The 23,448-nt window shown below is 42.2% G+C and overlaps 1 protein-coding gene across 1 annotated transcript in view; it reads left to right on the plus strand.

The window, feature by feature from the left end:
- The window catches only part of MEP1A (meprin A subunit alpha), a 35,063-nt gene extending 18,479 nt beyond the window's left edge, over positions 1-16,584 (plus strand). Inside the window, exons 9-15 of the mRNA XM_062187511.1 lie at positions 5,404-5,625; positions 6,392-6,541; positions 10,251-10,466; positions 11,105-11,578; positions 12,316-12,489; positions 12,978-13,278; positions 16,428-16,584. Of these exons, the coding sequence (XP_062043495.1) occupies positions 5,404-5,625; positions 6,392-6,541; positions 10,251-10,466; positions 11,105-11,578; positions 12,316-12,489; positions 12,978-13,278; positions 16,428-16,584 (1,694 nt within the window). The remainder of the gene's footprint in view (positions 1-5,403; positions 5,626-6,391; positions 6,542-10,250; positions 10,467-11,104; positions 11,579-12,315; positions 12,490-12,977; positions 13,279-16,427) is intronic.
- Positions 16,585-23,448: the final 6,864 nt, after the last annotated feature.

Consider the following 23,448-nt stretch of genomic DNA (forward strand, 5'->3'; position numbering starts at 1 on the left):
AACTGAAAGTTAATCAGAAGCTTCTGCTTTGTATTAGCGTTTTCATTGAAACTATCCCAAAAGTCTGTCTACTTTTCTGGCTTAATAAGTAAAGTAGATTAAGTTTCTAAGGATATTAGGGTTTTTTCCAACACATAAAGCCCAGGAGACAAGCTATAGCAGTGGTTATCTGTTTTATTGAGATCACAATTTCATATGTGGGTGCATATAGAGCTGTGCATTCTAATAGTAATTTAAATTTGAAGGCTTTGGAAACACTGGAAAGCTCTAAAATTAAATATGAATCCTCAAAACACTTTTTCCATGACAAGCTCATTGTGAAGTCAGGTGGTTAGCAGGTCTCATGTTAGGTTGGGATGGCTAATCATATTGAAATCACTGGTGGGGTTTCTCAACCCAAGTCTCTCCCAGTCATTCATATTCTGATAATTATCTCAATGTGTAATGATGCAGAAAGGGGGAAAATTGTGTGATTTTTAAAAGCCTGATAGGGCACCAGGATTTAACACAAGTCCACCCACCCTACCATCTAACCGCCGAACTTGAGGCCAGGTAAGCCTTCCAGTTCAATCTAGGAAAACTGGCTGGTACTCACCGAGAGATGCAATAACAGATTAGACTTTTTTTAAAAAAAGATTTATATATTTATTTGAAAGTCAGAGTTACACAGAGAGAAGGAGAGGCAGAGAGAGAGAGAGAGAGAGAGAGAGAGAGAGAGAGGTCTTCTATCTGATGGTTCACTCCCCAGTTGGCTGCAACAGCTGGAGCTGCACTGATCTGAAGCCAGGAGCATCTTCTGTGTCTCCCACATGGGTGCACCAAGGACTTGGGCCATCTTCTATTGCTTTCCCAGGCCATAGCAGAGAGCTGGATCAGAAGTGGAGCAGCTGGGACTTGAATCAGCGCCCATATGGGCTGCCAACACTGCAGGCGGTGGCTTTACCCACTATGCCACAGTGCCAGCCCTGACAGATTAGACTTACTATATTTGTCTCTCAGATGTAATCGTATTATAACTGGGTGTGTGTAGATAGAAAAGGGAACAGGGTTAGAGGTCATAGGACTGAATTTCTGATTGTGAGACTCAGGGTACTGTTAGACTTGACCTACATTTATCTACAGTCCTGAGTTTCTTACCTTCCTATGTACTTGGTTTTCCTCAAAATCTTATGAGAAAATAGAAAATGTTTCCATTTCTTTTTTTTATATTTTCTAAGAGGTTTTTATAACATATACAGCAGGGTACAGAATTATGTGTGTATACGACAAACACAACTTTAAAGGTTTTTTAACCAAACACACACTTAAAAATCAAAGTTAATGGTAGTTATTTAATGGATAATAAGCTTGTGACTGATTTTTATTCTTATATAGTTTATATTTTTAAATTTCTGTGAGTATAAATTATAATTAAAATGTATGCATGTCTCTGCATAAGTATACACACACATTTTTATGTAATCATTTAATGCTTCAACTATTTGGAGCTCAACTGTCTAGAAAATCTGGAATATAGTGAAGATCTTGGAAGGGATAAGAAAATTAATTCTGAGCAGCCAAAACTGATGTTATAAAATTTACAGAATTAAGCCTGTTATATTTCCATTTCTAGGTTTTGAAGAAGGCAATGCTTACAGCTTTTATTTTTAAAGATGTATTTATTTATTTACTTTAGAGGCAGAATTACAGACAGAGCAAGGGAGAGTCAGAGAGAGAGGTCTTCCATCTGCTGGTTTATTCCCCAAGTAGCTGGAATGACAGAAGCTGAGTTGATTTGAAGCCAGGAGCCAGGAGCTTCTTCCAGTGTCTCCCACATGGGTGCAAGGGCCCAAGCACTTGGGCCATCCTCTACTGTTTTCCAAGGCCACAGCAGAGAGCTGGATTGGAAGAGGAGCAGCCAGGACTTGAACTGGTGGCCAAATGCAATGCCGGTGCCACAGGAGGATGCTTAACTTACTATGTCACAGCATTGGTCCCAATGCTTAGAGCTCTTAAGAAAGATTTTTTTGGGGTGTAAAGCCACCACCTGCAGTGCTGGCATCCCATAAGGGCCCCGGTTCAAGTCCCGGCTGCTCCACTTTTGATCCAGCTCTTTGCTATGGCCTGGGAAAGCAGTAGAAGATGATCCAAGTGCTTGGGCCCCTGCACCCACATGTGAGACCCAGAAGAAGCTCCTGGCTCCTGGCTTTGGATCGGCTCAGCTCCAGCTATTGCAGTCATTTAGGGAGTGAACCAGCAGATGGAAGATCTCTGTCTCTCTCTCTCTCTCTCTCTCTCTCTCTCTCTCTCTCTCTGTGCCTCTGTCTCTCTGTAACTCTACCTTTCAAAAAAAAATAAATAAAATCTTTCTTAAAATTTTTTTGTAGTTATTGTTAAATTTATTTTAAAATCAAGACGAGAGAAAGAGAAGGAGGAAGAGACAGAGAAAGAGATCTTCCATCAGCTGGTTCACTCCCCAAATGATTGCAACTCCATGCAGGTCTCCCATGTGGGTAGCAGGGGCCCAAGTACTTGAGTTATTCTCCACTGCTTTGCTAGGCACATTAGTAGGGAGCTGTATGGTAAGCAGATCCTCTAGGACTCAAACTGGCACTCTAATATGGGATACCAGGGTCACAGGCAATGACTTAACCGAGTTTGCCACGATGCTGGACCCATGAAGGCTTTAGTATAAACGAGGTCCCCTTTATCAGAATGAGCCAACACATTTGCCAGCGTAATTTGAAGATGTACTTGGCTCTGAGTCTAGCACAGATTGCTCAACACATATGAATATTTACTTATCTCCTATCTACATTTTCATCAGTTGTAATTCCATCTATTTAAATTGCCTGTAATAACTGGAGAACTGTTCTTATTTACAACATCAAATTCAGTAAATTTATAAACCTTATACAGGACAGTATAATTTTTCAAGATTATTTATAACTTTTATTGTATGCCATCCCTGGCTGATGACTGTCTTGTTTAACCTAAAACACTGTATTGACAATAAAGTTCTCACTCCAAGTTCATCCCCATTTCTAGAGTCACAATTATGTTTTCCAAATCTACTTCCCTCTACTAAGAAAAAAAAAAAAACTCAGCTTCCAAGGTCTAGCATGGGTGAGCAAGCTACAGCCCATGGACCATATCCACTTGCTTTTATAAGTAAAGCTTTATAGGAACACAGTTATATTCATTTATTTATGTATTATTTATGGCCACAATTGTCCTACAGTGGCAGAGTGGAGTAGCTGACAGAGAAAATATAGTTTGTGAAGCCAATAAAATCTCATCTACCAGTTTATAGAAAAAAGTTTTCTGACTGACCCCTCTTCAAGGCTCCCCAGAAGTGAGTTCTCTGAAGGAGGTTAACGCCTATGCTGTTTATTCACTGTCAGGAGCCACCAGCTACCTAGCATAGATCCAGGTAGATAGCTGGCATAACGATAATAAAATCTCTTGGATACATTTTTTAAAAATATTCAGACCATTTCCTTCCAAATCATTCTGATAAGATCACTTGAATAATAATAAAACATAAACTATCCTAGCCTGCCAATTATATGGGAAGTGAAAGAAAACAACGAGTTGAAGCAAGTTACCTGAAACAAGGTACCACCAAAAGACACCAGGAGATCCTAGACCCAAACCCCAATCTTCTCCACCACTGGTGCTCTTGACAAACCCATCATTTCAAATGACATCCTAGGACCAAGTACTATAGAGGGAGTGGTTTTTTCCCTTCCCTGTTTGAGCCATTTATTTCTATCAGTCCTGTCCCACCTGCAGAAAGGCTTTGATCTCACCCAAGTAATCCATGTGTGTTGAGACGATGGAGTTCATTGACTTCTCCTAAAGTATTCAGACCCTTTTCCCAGCAACTGCTGGAGCACTGCCAGGTTGCACCACATTTCTTCAGTCCTGCACTGAAGATGTTACACTTTCCTTTTTATAATTGTTAAAAATGACTGGGGAGGTGGAGAAAGAGAAGGCATGAGGGCTGGAGTTTATGATTGGAAGTGTTACGAGCTTCTCAGGCAGTTTTTCTGTCACTCTGTACAAAGGAAATGAAAAACCTGCAATCTTCCCATTAGTACAGATGAAGCATGTGATCAGCCATTTAGCTAGGCACATCTAATCTCACTTGCACTAACCTAGGAACACATTTACCTTTCCTATTCTGATAGGAGAATAATCTTCATCCAATTTTATTTTTCTGCCCATGAGATTATTTCTAGAACAGAAGGATGTGAGTTTTGATTGACAAGATGCTCCTTTATTTCTTTTTTTAAAGATTTATTTATTTATTTGAAAGAGTCACAGGCAGAAGAAGACACACACACACACACAGAGAGAGAGAGAGAGAGAGAGAGAGAGAGAGAAAGAGAGAGAATATCCTCCATCTGCTGCCTCACTCCATAGATGGCCACAACGGCCAAGGCTGGGCAAGCAGAAGCCAGGAAGTTCTCTTTTTGGTCTCCCACGTGGGTGCAGGGACCATCTTCTGCTGCTTTCCCAGGTGCATTAGCAGGCAGATGGTTCAGAAGTGGAGCAGCCAGGTTCTGAACTGGCACCCATATGGGATGCCGGCATCACAGGCAGCAGCTTAACCTGCTACACCACAGCACCGGCCCCAAGATGCTCCTTTCTTGCCAGTTGTTCACCTTTCCCTCTGCCCCTCAGATTTCCTTTTCCCAACCAATGCTAGAGGTGACCAGGTATATCTCCAAACACATTCAGGTGACTGATGTACTTGACTATTAGGACTATGGGTGTTGAATACAATAAGTCTTCACTTTTCCTGAATTAAAAAATTTCTTTTTCTTCCATTTGGAGTGCTTCCTCAGCTTTGCTATGTCACCTTGTCTTTCTGAAAGACTTACGCACACACATACACAAACACGCACACCCATATTTAGGTTGAGCATCCCTTGTCCGAAGTCCTTGTTACCAGAGTTTCAAATTTCAGAGTTTTTCATATTTTATAAGATTTGCATACAATTTATCAGTTAAGCACCCCTAATCTGAAAACCTGTCATCTGAAATGCTTCAAAACTTTTTGAGCTTTCAGATTTTGGAGGATTTTGGCTTTTGGATTTGTGCTTTAGTGATGCTCAACCTGCATATATATTTGTAACATACCTTCTACTTAAATATATGCATATATATTATAACATGTATTTTATAGTCATCACAATAGTTTTATACATGGTATATATTAACATATTAACGGATTAATATTAATAATAAACAATGTGTTATCACTTATACATTATAATAATTATAAAATGGGTATATATATTTAAATTAGAGACGCACCATCTTGTTTTTTTGAGATCTTTGGGTATCTAATCAAAGAGGAAAGATGGGGGTGGAAATAATATGACTGAGTAGGACTTGGGCTTCTGTCTCTAACAGGTTATGAGCACAACTTCAACACCTATAATGACAACATCATCACAGACCTCAACACGCCCTATGATTATGAGTCTGTGATGCATTATGCACCTTTTTCATTTAACAAGAATGAAAGTGTTCCCACCATCACGGCCAAGATCCCTGAGTTTGATTCCGTCATTGGGCAACGCCTGGATTTTAGTGCCCTCGACTTGGAGAGGCTGAACCGAATGTACAATTGCAGTAAGTACCCCTGGGGCTGAGGACTGGTTGAAGTGGCCTCAGCAGAGTCCCTCAGTCTTCAAGCTTTCCTTTACCTCTTCCTCTCCTCACCTTTAATGTTCCAGTTAAGGGAACAACAACAAGTTACATAGCCTTCATTGTTAGACTAGACTACTTTCTCTAGACTAGAAAAAATGGTTATGAATATTGAGTATGCAGGTGAGCTTTATAAAATAGAAGTATTAGGCAAATATAAGGAGCTGTTATTGTCTGACTTCTTTACCTTCCTTTTGAAGGGTGTAACATTGTATAAAGTTGACAGAGGATGGGCTTGAAAGTATTTTGTGTCCCGCAAATTTCCTTCCCCAGGTTAGTTATACCTAGAATAACCTATTCTTCTGGGGTGGACTTATTCCTAAGATGACCCATGTAGTCTTCAGAGACACAATCCATTCAGTGAGTGTGAACAGAAGACTCACTGTGTACAAAGCACAGTGTTATAGGTCCTTTGCTTTCCATCTGAGAAGTTTTTATGGTAGCATTTATATAGCAAAGGGTGATTATAGGTCTTTTAATCTTGACTCTGTGGGGTAGGTAAGTCTGTATCTGTGTTGACTTGTGCTAAGATCTGAAGACAATAAGATTTGCATTTGGGAAAAAGTTAAGAAGAATGAAAGGCTCACTATCCTGTTCTATTTGAACAATGAAATCTCAGAGTCTTGAGACTTTAGCTATTTGGAATGAAATGCCTACACTTTTAACTGGGTGACAAATGTATTATTTGCAGCTACAAGTCACACCCTTTTGGACCACTGTGCTTTTGAGAAGACAAACATTTGTGGGATGATTCAGGGCACCAGAGATGATGCTGACTGGGTCCGTGAGAACAGTGCCCTGGCTGGACAAGTGGATCACACATTGGAGGGGCAATGTACAGGTCAGTGAAAGTGGAGAGTAAATATATTGTGATGGTTCACCAGGTTCCATTAGGTAGTGGAAGCCATCGTGTTTTGCCTCAAATGAATGTTAGTTATCAAACCTGAAAAAACGAACAAAGACAAATAACATTTTTACTACCATAATTATTAAATAAAAAGCATCCAAACTCTGAGCACAAAAAAGAAACATGTGTTTAAGTGATGACAAAACTGATATGGGGCATTGTTAAGACATGACTTTGTAAATAAAGTTAATGTCTCCAGAACACTCCCCTCCAATACAAATATAATGAGAACAATGTATGTAATGTAAAATTTTCTAAGAGTCACATTCAACTTTAAAATATGAAATTACTTTTATAGCATGTTTTCTTTAACCTAATATATCAGAAATATTAGCATTTTCACATATATATAAAAGTTATTATGAGATTTTCTCTTTTTTATATACTTTTATATGCAGTATTGAAAATCTGAAGTTCTTCTTACCCTTACAGCCTGTGTCAGTTAGGACTGGCTACAGATGAAGCACTACATAACCACACAGGTTTTGTAGCTGCCATATTGGATAGCAGAGCCTCAGATAGTTTCTATATGTTGTTTGTATAGTGAAAAAGTCATGAAGTCAGAAAGACTTGGGTTTAAAATCTGGCTCCACCATGTACTAATTTTGACTAAAGGAATTTTGTTTTTAAAAAATGATTTTAATTTTGTGAGCTTCATAGAACATCAAGATATTGACAATTCACAGTGGAATGGAAGCCCTTGCAGCCCTGCAGTTTCACTCCATCTCTACATTTATTTTTCATTTTCCCTTTATTTCCAGAGGATCTATTTATTTTTCACTCTGATTTTCTCATCTTTAATACGTGCTTGTCATTCACATCATATTCACCTCTTTGGAAGTAGGTAGGGTTACATATTACAATAACTTTATGTATACTTGATAGTTGTAAAAGCCATAAGTCCATGCCTATCTAAAAGTTGCTTAGATTTCCTTCAGAGAAAGGGCCCAAACTGTCACCCAGATGCCAAGCCACCAAGAAGAATGTAAGAGGTCATTGGTCATTGCCACTCTTCCTCTGGCCTTGGCTGAAGGTGAAAGTCTCTATGACACAACACATTATCAAACATATCATCCCAAGTGTCCAAAGGGTGACCAAGCCTGAAGTTTTTTGTAAATTGCCATCCATTTTAGCCTGTAGCCCATGCTCTCCTGTGGGCTTGTTGCTAGGCTAATATGCAATTCCCAACTTAAAAGAAAGATGATCATCAGGTGAGAGGAGTCTGCTAGAAGAATGTTTACTTAGTAGTAAAGGAAAGGACTATACGCAATAAGAAATATCTGGACAAGGTTTATTAAGTTGACTTGATCAGCTATTATTATTCTACAGGAGACATTTAATGGGACCCTGTACCCCTGTGAGAGAGCACTTGCATTGTTCAGGTAGATGCACAAACTTGCAGAACTTGAATGATTCTTTGAGACAGACCTCTCCTTTCATTCAAAACCCAGAGAAATGAATGAATACTGGTTAGTGGCATACATGGAACATGAATTGAGGCCTCCTGAGTCCCTAGACTGAGTTACCTGACTTTCACTGCATAATTTCTAGTGCACCTGTACAGAGATTTCTGAGCAAAGGCCCCTGAAAACCTATTGTAGGAATGTGTTTTCCAGTTTTATTCTAGGATCTTGCCTCTATACAAGGTAAGAGGCATAAATAAGTGCAATAGTGAGAGAAGGATTTATTTAAAGTGAGAAATTGAATATATGTTCAAGCATGAATACAGGCAACCCCACCAGGAGAAAAGTTCCTCATGAGAGGGCCAGAATGACAGCTGCTCACATGGAAAGAGCATGAGAGAAGGCCAAAAATAGTGGTGTTCCCAGGTCCAGTGGTCCCCTTTAGGGGGTGGGGGGTGCTGCCAAACTGAATATACACACAGAGTGGCATTTGTGCAGGGCTTAGTGTGCACGAAGCCTTCTGGGAGGGTTTCCTGGCATCTTCATGTGGAGCTCATCTTACACGCATTTGTCATGGTATCTTCATCCTAATCGTGGAGGAGACCCAGGTGTATCATGGGAAAGTGGGTGTTCTGAATTGGCAGGCAAGGGGGTAGAGTTAAGGCACGTGGCTAGAGACAGAAACCGTGGAAAATTTTCCAGCTCATTCATTCCCTAATGTCCTGCCTAATTCTCCCATATTGAACATTTTGGTCTTGTTGGCTCTGCTTTTCTATAACTCAAGCATTCATGATGCAGAGATCTTAGACTAGGAAGTTCAAGTATTGGGAAGAACATACTCGTACAAGAAAGTAGAATTTTCCCTTATGCAACATTACACTGATCTTAGCCAAAAGGCTGAGAAGCGATCCCTTTATGCAACATTAAAGCCATTAAGATATATGTAACCATCAAGGCTTGTTACCGACAGAGAAGGTGTGTGCACCATGTGTGAGGCAGGATGAGGCGAGGAATGCTAGGGAGCTTTGCCAGAGCACCTAGAACTGCCATAGATGTGCACGTCATGTTGATCTTCTGAAAAAAAAAGTTTTTAAAGATGTATTTATTTGAAAGGCAGAGTTATACAGAGAGAGGGAGAGATGGGGGTAGGGGAGGGTCTTCAATCCACTGTTCACTCTCCAAATGACTACAACAGCCAGGGCTAGGCCAGACTGAAGCCAGGAGCAAGGTGCTTCAATTGAGTCTCCCACATGGGTGCAAGTGCTCAAGTACTGGTGTCATTTTCCACCACTTTTCCAGGTGCATTACCAGGCAGGTAGATCAGAGTGCAGCAGCCGGGATATGAACTGGTGCCCATAGAGGATGCCGATGTCGCTGGCAGTAGCTTAACCTACCATGCCACAGTGCCAGCCCCAATCTTCTGGACTTTTTCACTGGAGCATTTGGCTAAGGAGTTGGGTGCTGGAATACAGTTTAAAGAACCTCTGTATATGCAAGAAATTTTTATTATGCTTGACTTGAAAAGTATTCTGGTTTTCCAAATGACATATTTGCTTAGCCTCTTGCTTGTTTTTAGGCAAAGGAGTTTTCAGACATTTGAATTCGGCAAACCCCAGCTCTGGCACTAATTACAGATGCTTTCCATCCTCTGTTTCAGTGTTTTATTTTTCTCAAAATTTTCCTTTACATTTAAGCAGAAATCCTCAATGCCTAATGTGTCTTGATGATCCCTTCTCAAAATTTAGTAAAGATGATTGTTTACATTGATAACATACCCAGTTATTAGGCTAGAAACAGGGGAAGTTGAACTTTACAACATTGTGAATGCTTGAAATCTAAACCCTAAGTCTTTGAACCCCACAGATTGTTTTACAATCAGGAGACCAACTCATATCCTTGGAATAAATCTCTAATGAAGTCAATTAAAAAAAAAAACAGAGTTAATCTTACAAACACCAAATCTCATCAAATCTTGCTTGAAGCCTATTTCTTTAAGCTGCATTCCACAGCCTTGGGGAAAAGGCATTCAAAGGAAATGGTGCTCAGCTGTGGCTTTAGCCAGAAAGTATGGCCAATGGAATGAGACTCTACTGACAAATGGCCTTCCTTTTATTTTCTCCGGAATTCTAGCTTTCAGTGTCCAGATAACAGCTCTTGCTCCCTATTTCTCTCTGTCTGGGTGGATAGCAGCCTGAGCAATCAGGAGCCAGAGATGGGATGTTGGGGTACTTTCTCCGCAGGTGCCGGCTACTTCATGCATTTCAACACCAGCTTGGGGGCAGCAGAAGAGGCAGCTCTACTGGAGTCTCGGATTCTTTACCCCAAGAGGAAGCAGCAGTGCCTGCAGTTTTTTTATAAAATGACAGGAAGCCCTTCAGACAGACTCGTGGTCTGGGTCAGGAGAGATGACAGCACGGGCAGCGTTCGGAAGCTGGTCAAGATGGCAACATTTCAAGGTCCGTGGAAGCCTTCTCACAGGGACTGGTTTGGTTTAAAATCTGGGGCTGTGCTCTTTCTCTTCCTTCCCATTTCATCCCCCGTTTTTCTTCCTCCTCCTCCTCCTCACACTCTTCCTCTTCCTGCTTTCCTCTTCTCCCTCCTCCTCATTTTCCTCCAACCCTCCTCCTCTTCTAAGAGCCTAGCATAATGTCTGCCATGTTTTACACATTCTGTGAATGTTTTGAGGCCACACTGAGGGTCCAGGTGAGGCTTAAATAGATGTTCCTAAGAGGCCATTCACAACCTATAGTCCAGCATTCAGTGCTAACATTGGGGGTGGGGTGTAGTTGGATCAGCAAACAAGGGGGCAATCTAGAATATGTGGAATTAAATGATAGTGGAAAATAAATTCATGATTAAGATGTGAATATGAATTTTCAAACACATTGCAGTATATCTTTTGCAACAAATTTTCCCTGACCGAAGATGCAAGTTTGCAAATGTTCTGTAACTTTATAATGGTGATTCTTTTATAAGGTTACTGCGAGGCTGAAATGAGGTAATTTATGTAAAGTATCTGGACAGTGTCAGATTCACAGTGAAGACTCATACAGTACTAACCAAAATTGTCTACAATCATATTCTCTGTCCTCAGGAGATTCTGACCAGAATTGGAAAATTGCTCATGTGACACTCCAGGAGGAAAATAAGTTTCGCTACCTTTTCCAGGGCACAAGAGGTGACCCTCAGAACTCAGCTGGGGGAATTTTCCTAGATGACATCACTCTGACAGAAACCCCATGCCCCACTGGGGTTTGGACGGTGCGGAATTTCTCCCAGGTCCTTCAGAGCACTGTTAAAGGAGACAGACTCCTGAGCCCTCGGTTCTACAATTCAGAGGGCTATGGCTTTGGGGTGTCCTTATACCCCCATGGCAGAATAAGCTCCACACGGACTAACTACCTAGGACTCACTTTCCATGTGTGCAGTGGGGAGAATGATGCTATTCTGGAGTGGCCAGTGGAAAACAGGCAGGCGATTCTGACAATCCTTGACCAGGAACCTGATGTCATGAACAGGATGTCATCAAGTATGGCATTAACTACCTCCAGCCTCCACGTAAATTCAGGTAGGTGGCTTGAGCATAAACGCGAGCTTTTCCTAAACTCAGAAGGGCTCACAGATGTGATTCTCAGCTGTGTAAGAAGATATAATATTCCTCTCCCATTTTTTTCTTTGGGCATATCAACAACATAGTCATGGGGCAGTATTACATTAACATCTTCAATGCCATCTTATTTCCCTTCTCTGTCCTAAATTCACCCATTAAGCATCTATTGAGGGCTGTGATGTGCTAAACTCCACGCTGGGTACTTAGAATTTGAGTGGATCAGGAGTTTCCTGCTTCATTGAGCTCTGTGGAATCAGGAACAGATGCTGCGATTATTTATCAGATACTCATAATTTGCTAGGCTCTACACAGAGCTAACATACTGACTCCTAAACTGTTACTGAATGCCAACATGTCCTTCAAATAAACTTACATCAATAGAGAAATGACAATGCTATTCCCCCCCCCAAAAAAAAAAGAGCTTTAAGCTTTAAAAGGAGGAAGCTAGAGCTGTCCCTCCTTCTTCATTAAGGAAATCACTGGATACTGGACAATTGACCATTCAGAGCTGTGATTACCTGTCCCTCCCAACTCACAACCCTTAATGTTAATTCTTCTAGAAAGAGTAAATGATCTGAATGTTTTTCAACATATATATTTTTTTAAATGACAAAACCCCATAAAGTGATTAAAAGCAAAATGGAAAGTGAAGTATAAAGAGGTAATGTGATTTTATGCTACCTGTAACTTTGCAGCAATAAATGGCTCTGTCATCTGGGACAGGCCATCCATCGTGGGCACGTATGATGAGAACTGCGCTTGCTATAGAACCATTGACTATGGCTGGAGTAGTATAATCTCTCATGAAATGCTGAGGAGGAGGAGTTTCCTGAAACATGATGACCTCATTATTTTTGTGAACTTTGAAGGTACTTTTTCTGGTTTTCCTGAGTAAATAAGTCTCTGTGCTGGGTGTATACCTTAATTCACACTGACTTTGAATCAGTTCAAGGAGGTGGGGATCTGTTCTGAAAAAAATACATGTGATGTAAGTGAAGAGAATTTTATTTGATTGGTAAAGGACTCCCATCTTTATTTTAACTGTCCTTTGGGGGGAACTAAATTTCTAGTGTTATATTTTGGGTAATTTCTCAAATATGGAAGTTTGCTGATATCGATGTAGTTTTAATCAGTACATCTGTGCTAACTTTGAACTCCTTTTTGCAAGTTTAATAAATTAAAATGTGAGCTACTTTAAAATAGAAAGTGCTGGTATCATGCATACCAGCTATATTGAATGATTCTTTTCCATGTCACCTTGGGTGATCTCTGGGGAGTTTTCTCCAAAAATGGAAGTTAACTGTAATGAGTTATCACTCCTGGATCTTCCCAACAAACTTTTATCTATTTCCCAAAGATATCACCCACCTTCAGAAGACCGAAGTCAGCACTAGAGACAGAAGCACGATCCCCCAAGGCCTTGTTCTTCAAAGCCAGGAGCAGCAGACCGCAGGGGCAGGTTCAGAAAAGACCTTGTCAGAGGTAGCTCTAGCTGGCAGCCTTGACCAGGGGCAGCCCAGCCGACAGAAGCGGTCCGTGGAGAACACAGGCCCCATGGAGGATCACAAGTGGCCACAGTACTTCAGAGACCCATGCGACCCAAACCCTTGCCAAAATGAAGGCATCTGTGTGAACGTGAAGGGCATGGCGAGCTGCAGGTAGGCTCTGTGGTCAGGGGACACAGGCGTTGGGTCAGGAGCAGGGACTTTGGCAGAGAGGGTCACCTGGAGGTGGCTTGCCTTGACTCCATGAAGGGATTCCCTGGACCCGTGGGCTAATGCTGCCAGGGCTGCAGTGTCTCAGTCAAGTCTCCTGCGTTGTGACTTTGATGTCTTTTCATCTCTCAGGCATTGTCAACACTTGAGCATTGTTGAAATTTCTGACTTCACCACAGTGCTTATAAATGATCCATAGCTTTTGGCTACACCATAGCTTACTGCAGTGGAAATCAGGACCAAGATTAAATTGTCACTAACTGTAGATGATATTTTTAGCTATTAATTACAATTATTATTATTGATGTAATGGTTTGTCAGATCTGTTATGCTATTATTTTACTCAGGCTTTCAATAATAGCAATACGGACATCTGATCATTTTTGACTGCTTTCTATGTGTTGTGTGCCCTCTTGAGCATGCTATCTACATGATATAAAGCAATCTTCACTACTGCCCCATAGCACAGGGCTATTCTTACCCCATTTAGTGCTTTAGGAAGTTGAGCTTTCTAGAATGACCCACATGGGGCTTGCATCCAGATCTGCCTGTCTGCATTAGGTTTCTGTATTCAATGGCAATTTTGGTATAATGGTTGTTTGAATAAAGAACCTAAAACAAGTTTCATGAGTGTGTGTGTGTGTGTGTGTGTGATGACAGGAGCATCAGCTGCATGTCACAAAATAGGAGTGGATGTAGGAGCCACTCTGGGTATCTCAAACCATCTGCATTTCCTTTGACTTCTTTTCAATCTCTACTTTGTTTCCTATCTTTTAAACTTTTATTTTGAAATGATTTTAGAGATTTACATATTTATGCAAAAATTCTACAGAAAGATCCTCTGTGCTCTTTGCCCACCTTTCCCTAATATGAACATCCGAAATGGCCATAATATTATTAGCAAAGCCAAAAAATGAACACTGTTATGATACTTCTAACTAAAGCCTTATGCACATCTCACCAGTTTTTGCCAAAATGTAAGGGTTTTTTTTGTCTCAGGATTAAATTTATGCATTTTAAGGTCATGCATTTGGGGCAGTAACATCAAAGAAGTGATTTTTCAGCATCCATGTGAATGCGTATGTGATGTTCATTCCTGTTTCAACTAGTGACATTAAGCTTCACGCCTCGACCCACCAGGACTCTACAGAAAAAGCAGCTACTCTTCTCTTTGCAGTTCATCCCTGAGATCATGCAGACATCCTGCTTTTCCTCAAACCTTCACCCACTAATTTTGTCCATTGGTGGGCCCTGCCCACAGCCATCACCAATTCTTACAGTGCTGATTTTTTATTTCCTCAACTTCTTTCACACTCATTAATTAGAATCCTTCTACAAAGGGTGACTGTGTCCTAACCCCACTCATTTACTCTTTGAGTTACTTATGTATATCAGTAAGGAACCATAAGTGCCTATTTAATCTCTGAGCCATATTTCCATAACTTCATTGTTTATTTTGTTGCTTATATTGTTCTAGTTTTGATTTCTGGAAGTTCTTCCAGGTTGATGCCTGTGCTTTCAACAATCACCCTTAATTTTATTAGTGAATTGTTACTTTCTTGCACCAGAGGATCCTCCAGACTCATCTTTGGTTTGCTCTGTTCCAGCCTTAGAATGAATCATTTTTTTCAAAGAGCACTCTACTTCCTTTTATTGGAGAATGCTCATCTTATTTTTTAGGGCTCCACAGCCATGGGTATGCACTTTTTTTTTGCCTGATAGGTCCTTGAATATCAGATTCCAATATGCTCCCCAACTGGCTTCATGCTTCCTAGAATAAGGAAGGCCAGGAGTTGCCACTTGCATGTCAGCCCCTAGTTAGCCAAATCATTCTTCTCCCAGCAATATACAACTGGGAGTTGTTAAATAAACTCTGGTAAGGTAACCCAAGGGAGTACAATGAAGCTATTCCTGGAGAAGACTGGGTAAGAAAACAATTGAACAAATTTGCTATTACTGGGCCGGCGACAAGGCTCACTTGGCTAATCCTCCACCTGCGGCACTGGTACCCCGGGTTCTAGTCCTGGTCGGGGCGCCGGATTCTGTCCCAGTTGCTCTTCTTCCACTCCAGCTCTCTGCTATGGCCCGGGAAGGCAGTGGAGAATGGCCCAAGTGCTTGGGCCCTGCACCCGCATGGGAGACCAGGAGGAAACGCCTGGCTCCTGGATTTGGATCAGTGCAGCGTGGCAGCCATAGCAGCCATTTCGGGGGTGAACCAAGGAAGGAAGACCTTTCTCTCTGTCTCTTTCTCTCTCACTGTCTAACTCTGCCTGTCAAAAAAAACTTGCTATTGCTGATATTTGAGAAGCCAATTCCCAGGCTAGAGATGAGATCTTTAAATAATTTCAGGATTAACAAACAGAGGTCTTGACTTCTGATCATCTTTTGCTCTGTTTAGCAGACTTCGTGGTAGAAATGTTTGAATGAAGGCTGAGATGTTACAATGGTGGACATGAAACATCACCCTTCATGCATTAGTTCTTAGATTAGTCGATCTTTATATCAAATGGCATTTAAAAAATAAAATGGTGTGGCCATTGTGTTCCTATTGTGTGTCGAACACTTGGATAGGCACAATATCCTCATGTCATGTCATTTGACCTTCAGCACCACCTTATGAGATAGCTGGCAGTCCACTAACTTACAGTAATCTTTTCACTGAGACTGTCTAGATGTTTCAAGCTCTACCTACCTAATGCACCAAGTCAGACTCTGTCCAGTTTAGAACCTGAGCTAGTATCAGGCAACATATACATTAAGTGCCCTGAACCTACCTCCTGAGTCTTTGATGGCCAAAAATGCTGGGCCTGGTGGCATACCTCTTGGGATTAAACTTCATGTGTGAAACACTTACTAACCGTGTGACTTTGAGTAAGTTATTCAACCTCTCTATAAAATGAGGATCATGAGAACAGCCTGGTAATAACCTGTACCTTGAAGGATTATTGCAGGATTAAATTAATTTCTTCACATGAGGTCAGGCACGTGGAAGTGCTCAAGCATTGATTACCGCCACTATGGTGATGGGTGTTGCCAAGAAGCTCCTGAGGCCCAGGTAGTTCCCATATTCTCCTTTTGTTTTGTTCCCACAGGTGCGTCTCTGGACATGCCTTCTTCTACACGGGGGAGCGCTGTCAGGCCATGCAGGTACATGGCAGTGTCCTGGGCCTGATGATTGGCGGCACAGCCGGTATGATAGTCTTGACCTTTACCATCATCTCCATCCTGTTCCAAAGGTCCAAGCAGTGATCCGTGTGCTGCTGTGGGCCACACTGCAGAAACATCTCCTCCTCTCAGATCTTCCTTTCTTGTGCTCTGTGCAGTTTGGGGCAGTTTTTGTCAGTCTTTCTTCGAGCAGGGCTTCCAAGGACCAAAACCTTAGATCCAGTTGTCACCTGTACTCTCGGCTGCCCCTTGCAAGATTCTGTTAACTTGTTATATGCTCCTAATGTATGTAGTATGTCCTGTGGCAACACTCATCACATTTCATTCTAAGTGTTCACCCTGCTGTCTTTGCGTAGACTGGAAGCTCCATGAAGGGAGGAGGCTATTATCCTCATTCGCGATGCTAGCCCCAATGCACACCTGGCTGACACATGGCAGGGGGCACTCCAAAAGTCTTGAGTAAATGAACCAATATATGAATGAGTCAGACACCAGGACTTTCTAATTTCTACTTTAGGTTAACTAATGTAGAATGCAATCCATCTGTTGGTTGAATTAGAATGAAATATTCATTTTTTAATCAGACACAGTGATGTTACTTTCTTTTAAGTTTCTTATTAGTGGGTTTCAAGTAATGATTCATTCCTCTGGGCAGGTGGGCTTTGCAACATTTGCTTTCCTCCCCTGATTCTAAGGAAAGGACTTTTATAAATTCAATAAACATTTAGTTAATGCATTCTATGTGTCCCGCATTGTGCATAAGAATGGCTGTGTGTGTGTGTGTTGCAGGATGGGATGTCCAAAATTACTTCCTTAGATCTTTTCAAGTTATAAAGTATATTTTATGTTATTCATGCATAAAAATATTATATTAACAAACTACACATGTGAATAGAAGAGAATGTTTAAGGAAATAGTTTAGGGCCATTTTCTTTCCATAAGTTTTTTTTAAGGAGATCAAATCTACCTGGGGTAAGAATGTTCCAAGGTAGAGTGAATAACAAGAACACTGAGGGTCCCATGCCCAGTCAACAAAGACTCAGCTCTAGTTTTATAAAGCAAAGGATTTCAAAGAGCTCAAGCAGTCCAGACTGCAGGTTACCAGGCTTCTGAAGTAGAGACTGGAGGGAAATTCCATGGGGTTAAAATGCACTGGAAACAAACATGAAGGCTTGTGAAAAGTCCCTTTGATGCAGAGGTGTGAGAACAGTGTGTGGCAGTGAGAACAGAGCCTCTGGGGCCATCCCTCTGAAACATGAGGTCCTTCAGAATCCCCAGGCAGGAGGGCTGTTAAAACTGCTTGGCAGGACTTCATCTCCAGAGTTTCTGATTCAGCAGAGCTGGGATGGGGGCTCAAAGTTGCCTTTCTAATGAGTTTCCAGGCCATGCTGGTACTCTGGTACCTGGGCATGCTTGGAGAACGACTGCTCCAGTGGGAAGAGAACGGGTCTGGAAGTGGGTATCCTCACCACAGGCTTAGCCTGCCCATCTCATTACCTGAGTAATTTTAGTATGAAATCACTTCTGCTCTTGGTCTTAGTTTACTAATCTGTCAGATGGAAAAAATAGCTGGCCACCTCCTCATTCTACCTGAACTTAGCTGCCTCCAACTTGCAGAGTAATAAAATGGGCTCCTGGATATGATAATTGTATTTTTAGAGTTCAAAATGTGTGCAAACATGGCTGCTAAATTTCCACACTAGCTAGTGGTAGCTAGTGGAAAACGACCCAGCTACCAGCCCAGTGATTTATCTCTGATGACTAAGTTGAAAATAGGGTCTGGCTTTCATTTCAGTGTACACCACACTCCTGCATATCAAGAACTGATCTCAAAACGAGGCCTGGGGAAGTCCTTCCAATACTCTGCTCAGGGCCCTACTTTAGAAGCGAGCCCCAGGCAGCATCACGGCTGTGCTGCTGCTGTTCTGGCTGTGGCTGCTTTTCCTTTTTTTTTTTTTTTTTTTTTTAGAGTATCATGCTCTTAGCTGAGCCCTGTTACACTTTGTCCAGCTCAGAGGGAGAGGCCCTATCCCAAACCAAGGACAGCATTTCTTATACACATGGGTTGTTCCCTGGAGGAAACAGAAGCCCACACGTCAAGAGAAAGCTAGTGTTTTGATCTAGTACTGTACATTAAATCAGCCAGGTCAAAATAATGATAAGGAGGGACCAGGCTGAGTGTAAAATGCTTTTGTATTTCTCCATAGATTCTCATCCAGCACAACTGCCTTCTTCTTAGATTGGTGATTGGTGGTCATCTCTGTTGATTGACTCATCCTCTGGCTCATCATAGATCAGACATAACATTCAGCTCTTCTTTGAATACAAGGCTCCCCAAAATTCCAGAGGGCCTAGCAGAGTCCCAGAGCCACTCGCCAGCAGCATCTAGTGTGCTCAGTTGGCAACAGAGAAGATTAGTGAGGTCAGTGGTGGTGGGGTTGGTGCTGGGGTGCCATGCAACTTAGGCTAGTCTACATCTAACATTATGGAAACCTCACTTTGGCTTGGTTTTCTTTATTATGGATGCTATTTTGTGTCCAATGAGTCACTTACTCACATTTCCATGTATCAATATGACTAAAGCAACTTGGCCATGTTAATGTAATAGAAACATGATACATTTTTCCAAAAATCTCTAAGCAAAATGTATTTCCACAAAAGAGCTGTCACAGTTATGCTATTGCTGTGGGTACCATCTGGCAAAGGATTGCAAAACCCTAGTGGGTGGGGATGGGAGGCAGTGGGGTGGGGTGCTGGTGACTGCTAATGAATGCAGAAGTGAAAAAAAAAATGACAGGAATGATTTGACATGGGTGGAGCAGCCTACCGGGGTTTGTATGTGTATGTGTATGTGTATGTGTATGTGTATGTGTATGTGTGCTTACATGTAAATGTGTGCAAGCAATGGAGCCAACAGTGAGATAGGACTGAACACATCTCTCTTCACCTCTAACAGTTTCTAGGGGCTTGTCCTGGAATCTAGAGTGAATTGAGACATGGCCTCATCTGGGTCACAGCTTCCCTCAGGGCCCAGACAAGCTCAGGATAGTCTGACCCATGTGTGACTCACCCCCTCAATGGAAATAATCAGTTCTGTTTAAAGATTTCTGTCTGGTCAAGGGGAAAAACAGAGCAGCAGAGTGGGGTCATGAGAAAGGGGAGATGGGGACTCAGAGAAGCCAAAATAGGAGGCAGATTATCAGCTCCAGGCAAAAACGGTCACCAACATCCATTCTGTCTCTTTTCTCAGCAGTAGAATCCCCAGATCCTAGGTGGTCACACCCCCACAGTCTCCTCCTTCCCTTGCAGGTAGCTGGGCTGGGTAATCTACTCCTGGAAGCAGACATGGTGCTTGCTAGCTTCTGGGAAGCTCTCAACAGTCTCAGTGCACATACCTTGCCCCTTCCTCTATCTTGATGACTGATAAGGCGACCAGAAGGCCAGAGAGAGAGCTGGGGCCAGGAGGTCATTCTGGGGGAAACAGATCAAACAGAAGCTATGTGGATTCCTGAGTCCAGTTACCATCCCAGCCTTGAGATGCGATCTAAAGACTTGCATGTGCTAGAGAAAAACAGTTTCTCTTTGAAGTCACTATTATCTTGGATCTTTGTGACTCACAAAAAACTTGCTCCTAACCGGTGGGATGCTTTCTGTGGGGTTGGCATGTATGCCAGACTGCACCACCGGATCCACTGGTACGTGAAGGGAGAGAAAAGACATCTTCTCCTCTTGGGTCTTGGTCTAGGGTCTGTGGGCCTCACAGCTTGCTTACTAATCTGTCTTGGAATGCAATAAGCACACAGTGGGAGGTAAAGTCACAGAAAGATAAGTGAGACCACTGCTTGAGCCCCGAATTCAGCTGTGCCTGAAGGTGTGCCAATCGAGTACCTTCCACACTTGTGGAGCTAATAACCACCCATGTTTACTCAGTCTAGTGTGTGTTGTGCTTCTGTTTGTTGTGACCGAGAGATTTACTGCTGTGGCTGCTCACAATTGACTCACCTATAAATGTAACAAATGTGGAATTAGCTTGAGGATTAAATAAAATCCTGTAATGCATGAGATCACCAAAGCTGCCTTGAGAGGCTGACACAGGGAAGCTAACCATGCTCATGACCTTGTTATATGACTTCTCTCATTCTGGTCTCATACTGGGCATGATTTAATCCCATACTTTGGTAACGTGATTAGTTAGGATGTCGTGTATCTTTGGGATTACTTTCAAAGACTCCCAACTTGAATTAAGTGAAAAATGTGGAGGGTATTTGTACTTTCATTCTGCATAGAGAGTATGTTTAGGTCTGGGTCCCCCCACTCCCGTCTCTCTCACTTTGTGTGTATGTATAATTTTAGTACATAAACAGTATGATACAAAACATTGGCTAATTTTATTCAACAATAACTATGTTCCAAACCCTATTTTGTGGGCTTTATAAGAATTTCATAACATGTAGTAAGCACTGTGGCACAGTGGATTAAGCTACTGCTTGTAATGCAGGCATTGCATATGAGCACCAGTTCAAGAACAGGCTGCTCTATTTCCACTCCAAGCCCCTGATAATGTGTCTGTAAAAATGGCAGAAGATGGCCCAAGTCTCTGGGCCCCTGCCATCCATGTGGGAGACCTGGATGGTACTCCTGGTTCCTGGCTTTGGCTTGGTCCAGCCCCAGCCATTTCAGCTACTTGGGGAGTGAACCAGTAGACGAAAACTCTCTCTCTCTCTTCTTCAAATAACAAATAAATATTTTTTGGAAAAGTATTTCATAACAAGCTATGGTGCCCTCTTCTTATTCCAATTTATATTGTGGAAACTGGATCATAAGAGAGTTCTTTTATCCAAGGTTATAAATTAAGAAATGGAAATCAGAATCTGTTTCCAAAAGTCATGCCCTTAACCAGCACTCTATACTCACTGACCAGCTATCAATTAATGTTAAAGAACAGCTCTGGGCACTGACCCATGCAAAGCAAACCCAAACAATTCAAGCTGCAAATCAGCTGCTGGTTGCACCTGCGTATCACATGAACAGTCACGGCTTCGCCAAGTCTATTAGGACAACTGTCTCAGTTCTAACTGTGATGTGCTTGAGCACAGCCCCAGAATTTTTGTAAGTCAAATTTTCCTCCTGCATGTCTAAATGACATCCAACACTCTGCGGATCCTTGAGGGAACTGTGACAGGAATAAAAATAGCACCATTGAAGGCCGGCACCGCAGCTCAATAGGCTAATCCTCCACCTGCAGCGCCAGCACAGCGGGTTCTAGTCCCAGTCGGGGCGCCAGATTCTGTCCCGGTTGCCCCTCTTCCAGGAGGCCAGCTCTCTGCTATGGCCCGGGAGTGCAGTGGAGGATGACCCAAGTGCTTGGGCCCTGCACCCGCATAGGAGACCAGGAGAGGCACCTGGCTCCTGGCTTTGGATCAGCTCGGTGCACCGACCACGGCGGCCATTGGAGGGTGAACCAATGGCAAAGGAAGACCTTTCTTTCTGTCTCTCTCTCTCTCACTGTCCACTCTGCCTGTCAAAAAAAAAAAAATAACACCATTGACAATCGGGATCTCCTGAGATGCTCATTTGAATGAAGACTAAAAGTTAAAACAGCACATACAGTCACGCTTCCCTTTGGGGCATCCACCAGGTGGCCAATTGACTTTCCATCAAGTGACACAGCAGGAATCCTTTGATGGACCCCCAGAGAATGAAGAAGGCTCTCCAGTCTGCCCAGGACACTGGTCATTCCAACCCAGGCTGCTCCTATGTGAAATTATGAAGTGAGATGTAGCTTGGAGAGGCCTTAACTCCTCCCCTCTTTCTTTCTCTGCTCTCCTCTTACACTCATTTTGGATACTTAGAACTCTCCCCATAATAGCAGCTGACTTTATAGAAAGTCACTGGTGCTGAGAAGGGACGTAGTGGCTATGTACACATGAGCTAGGTCAGACACTCAGTATATACTTCCTTAGTAGCTGTGTGACTCTGGGGCAAGTAATTAACCTTTCCGTGCTTAGTGTTCTCATCTGAAAAATGAAGACAAAAATATTGACTCAGCCTTGGGTGGTTATGGGGTTTAAATGAGATCATACCTATACAGCTCTTAGAAAAACACCAGATACAGTAAGAGCTCAGTAAATGTTGGTTAGCACAGTTACATGAGGCATTTTCCCCTAGTCCATGAAAATGCAAATTACAGAAAAAGTAGGCAGGGATTTCAAAAATGTAGCAAAAGAAACTTTCTTTCTTTCTTTTTTTTCTTTCTTTTTTTTTTTGGTTAAGACTTATTTATTTACTTTGAAAGGCAAATCTACAGAGAGAAGAAAAGACAGAGAGCGAGAGATATTCTATCTGTTGGCTCGCTCCCCAGGGGCCTGCAATGGCCAGGGCTTGGCGAGGCCAAAGCCAGGAACCAGAGCTTCATTCAGGTCTCCAAACACTTGGGCCATGCTCTACTGCTTTTCCCAGGTGCATCAGCAGGGAACTAGATGGGAAGTGGAGCAACCAGGACATGAACTGGTGCTCATATGGAATGCTGGCGTGCAGGTGGTAGCTTTACCTGCTATGCCACAGTGCTGACTCCAAGAAACTTATTTTTAAATTTCATTTTTCCATGAACTCTTTGAAGTATCCTCATAGAACTATCATTTTTTCACCTGAGGGTAAACTGAAGTTGCTGTGTGCTTCTGCCAGAGGTATTTGCATGTTAACCTTTTTTCTTTTTCTTTTTTTTTTTTCTTTTAAACGAATGTAGCACTTAGGGATTCAGAGGGGCCTGAGCAGCATCCCACCACACACAGCTTTCTCCCACACTGGGAAAGTGGCTTCCCCAGCTTGGCACCACCCTGTCTGCTTCTCCTGAGTCTTCTCAGACCAAACTCAGCACTAGGCCTCTGCAGCTGGCTGCATGTCAGCCAGCCAAGGGACAGCAGAAGATGCAGTGTGCTTTGAATGTGA

The sequence above is a fragment of the Lepus europaeus genome, chromosome 3, assembly GCF_033115175.1.
Source record: "Lepus europaeus isolate LE1 chromosome 3, mLepTim1.pri, whole genome shotgun sequence".
NCBI lineage: Eukaryota > Metazoa > Chordata > Mammalia > Lagomorpha > Leporidae > Lepus > Lepus europaeus.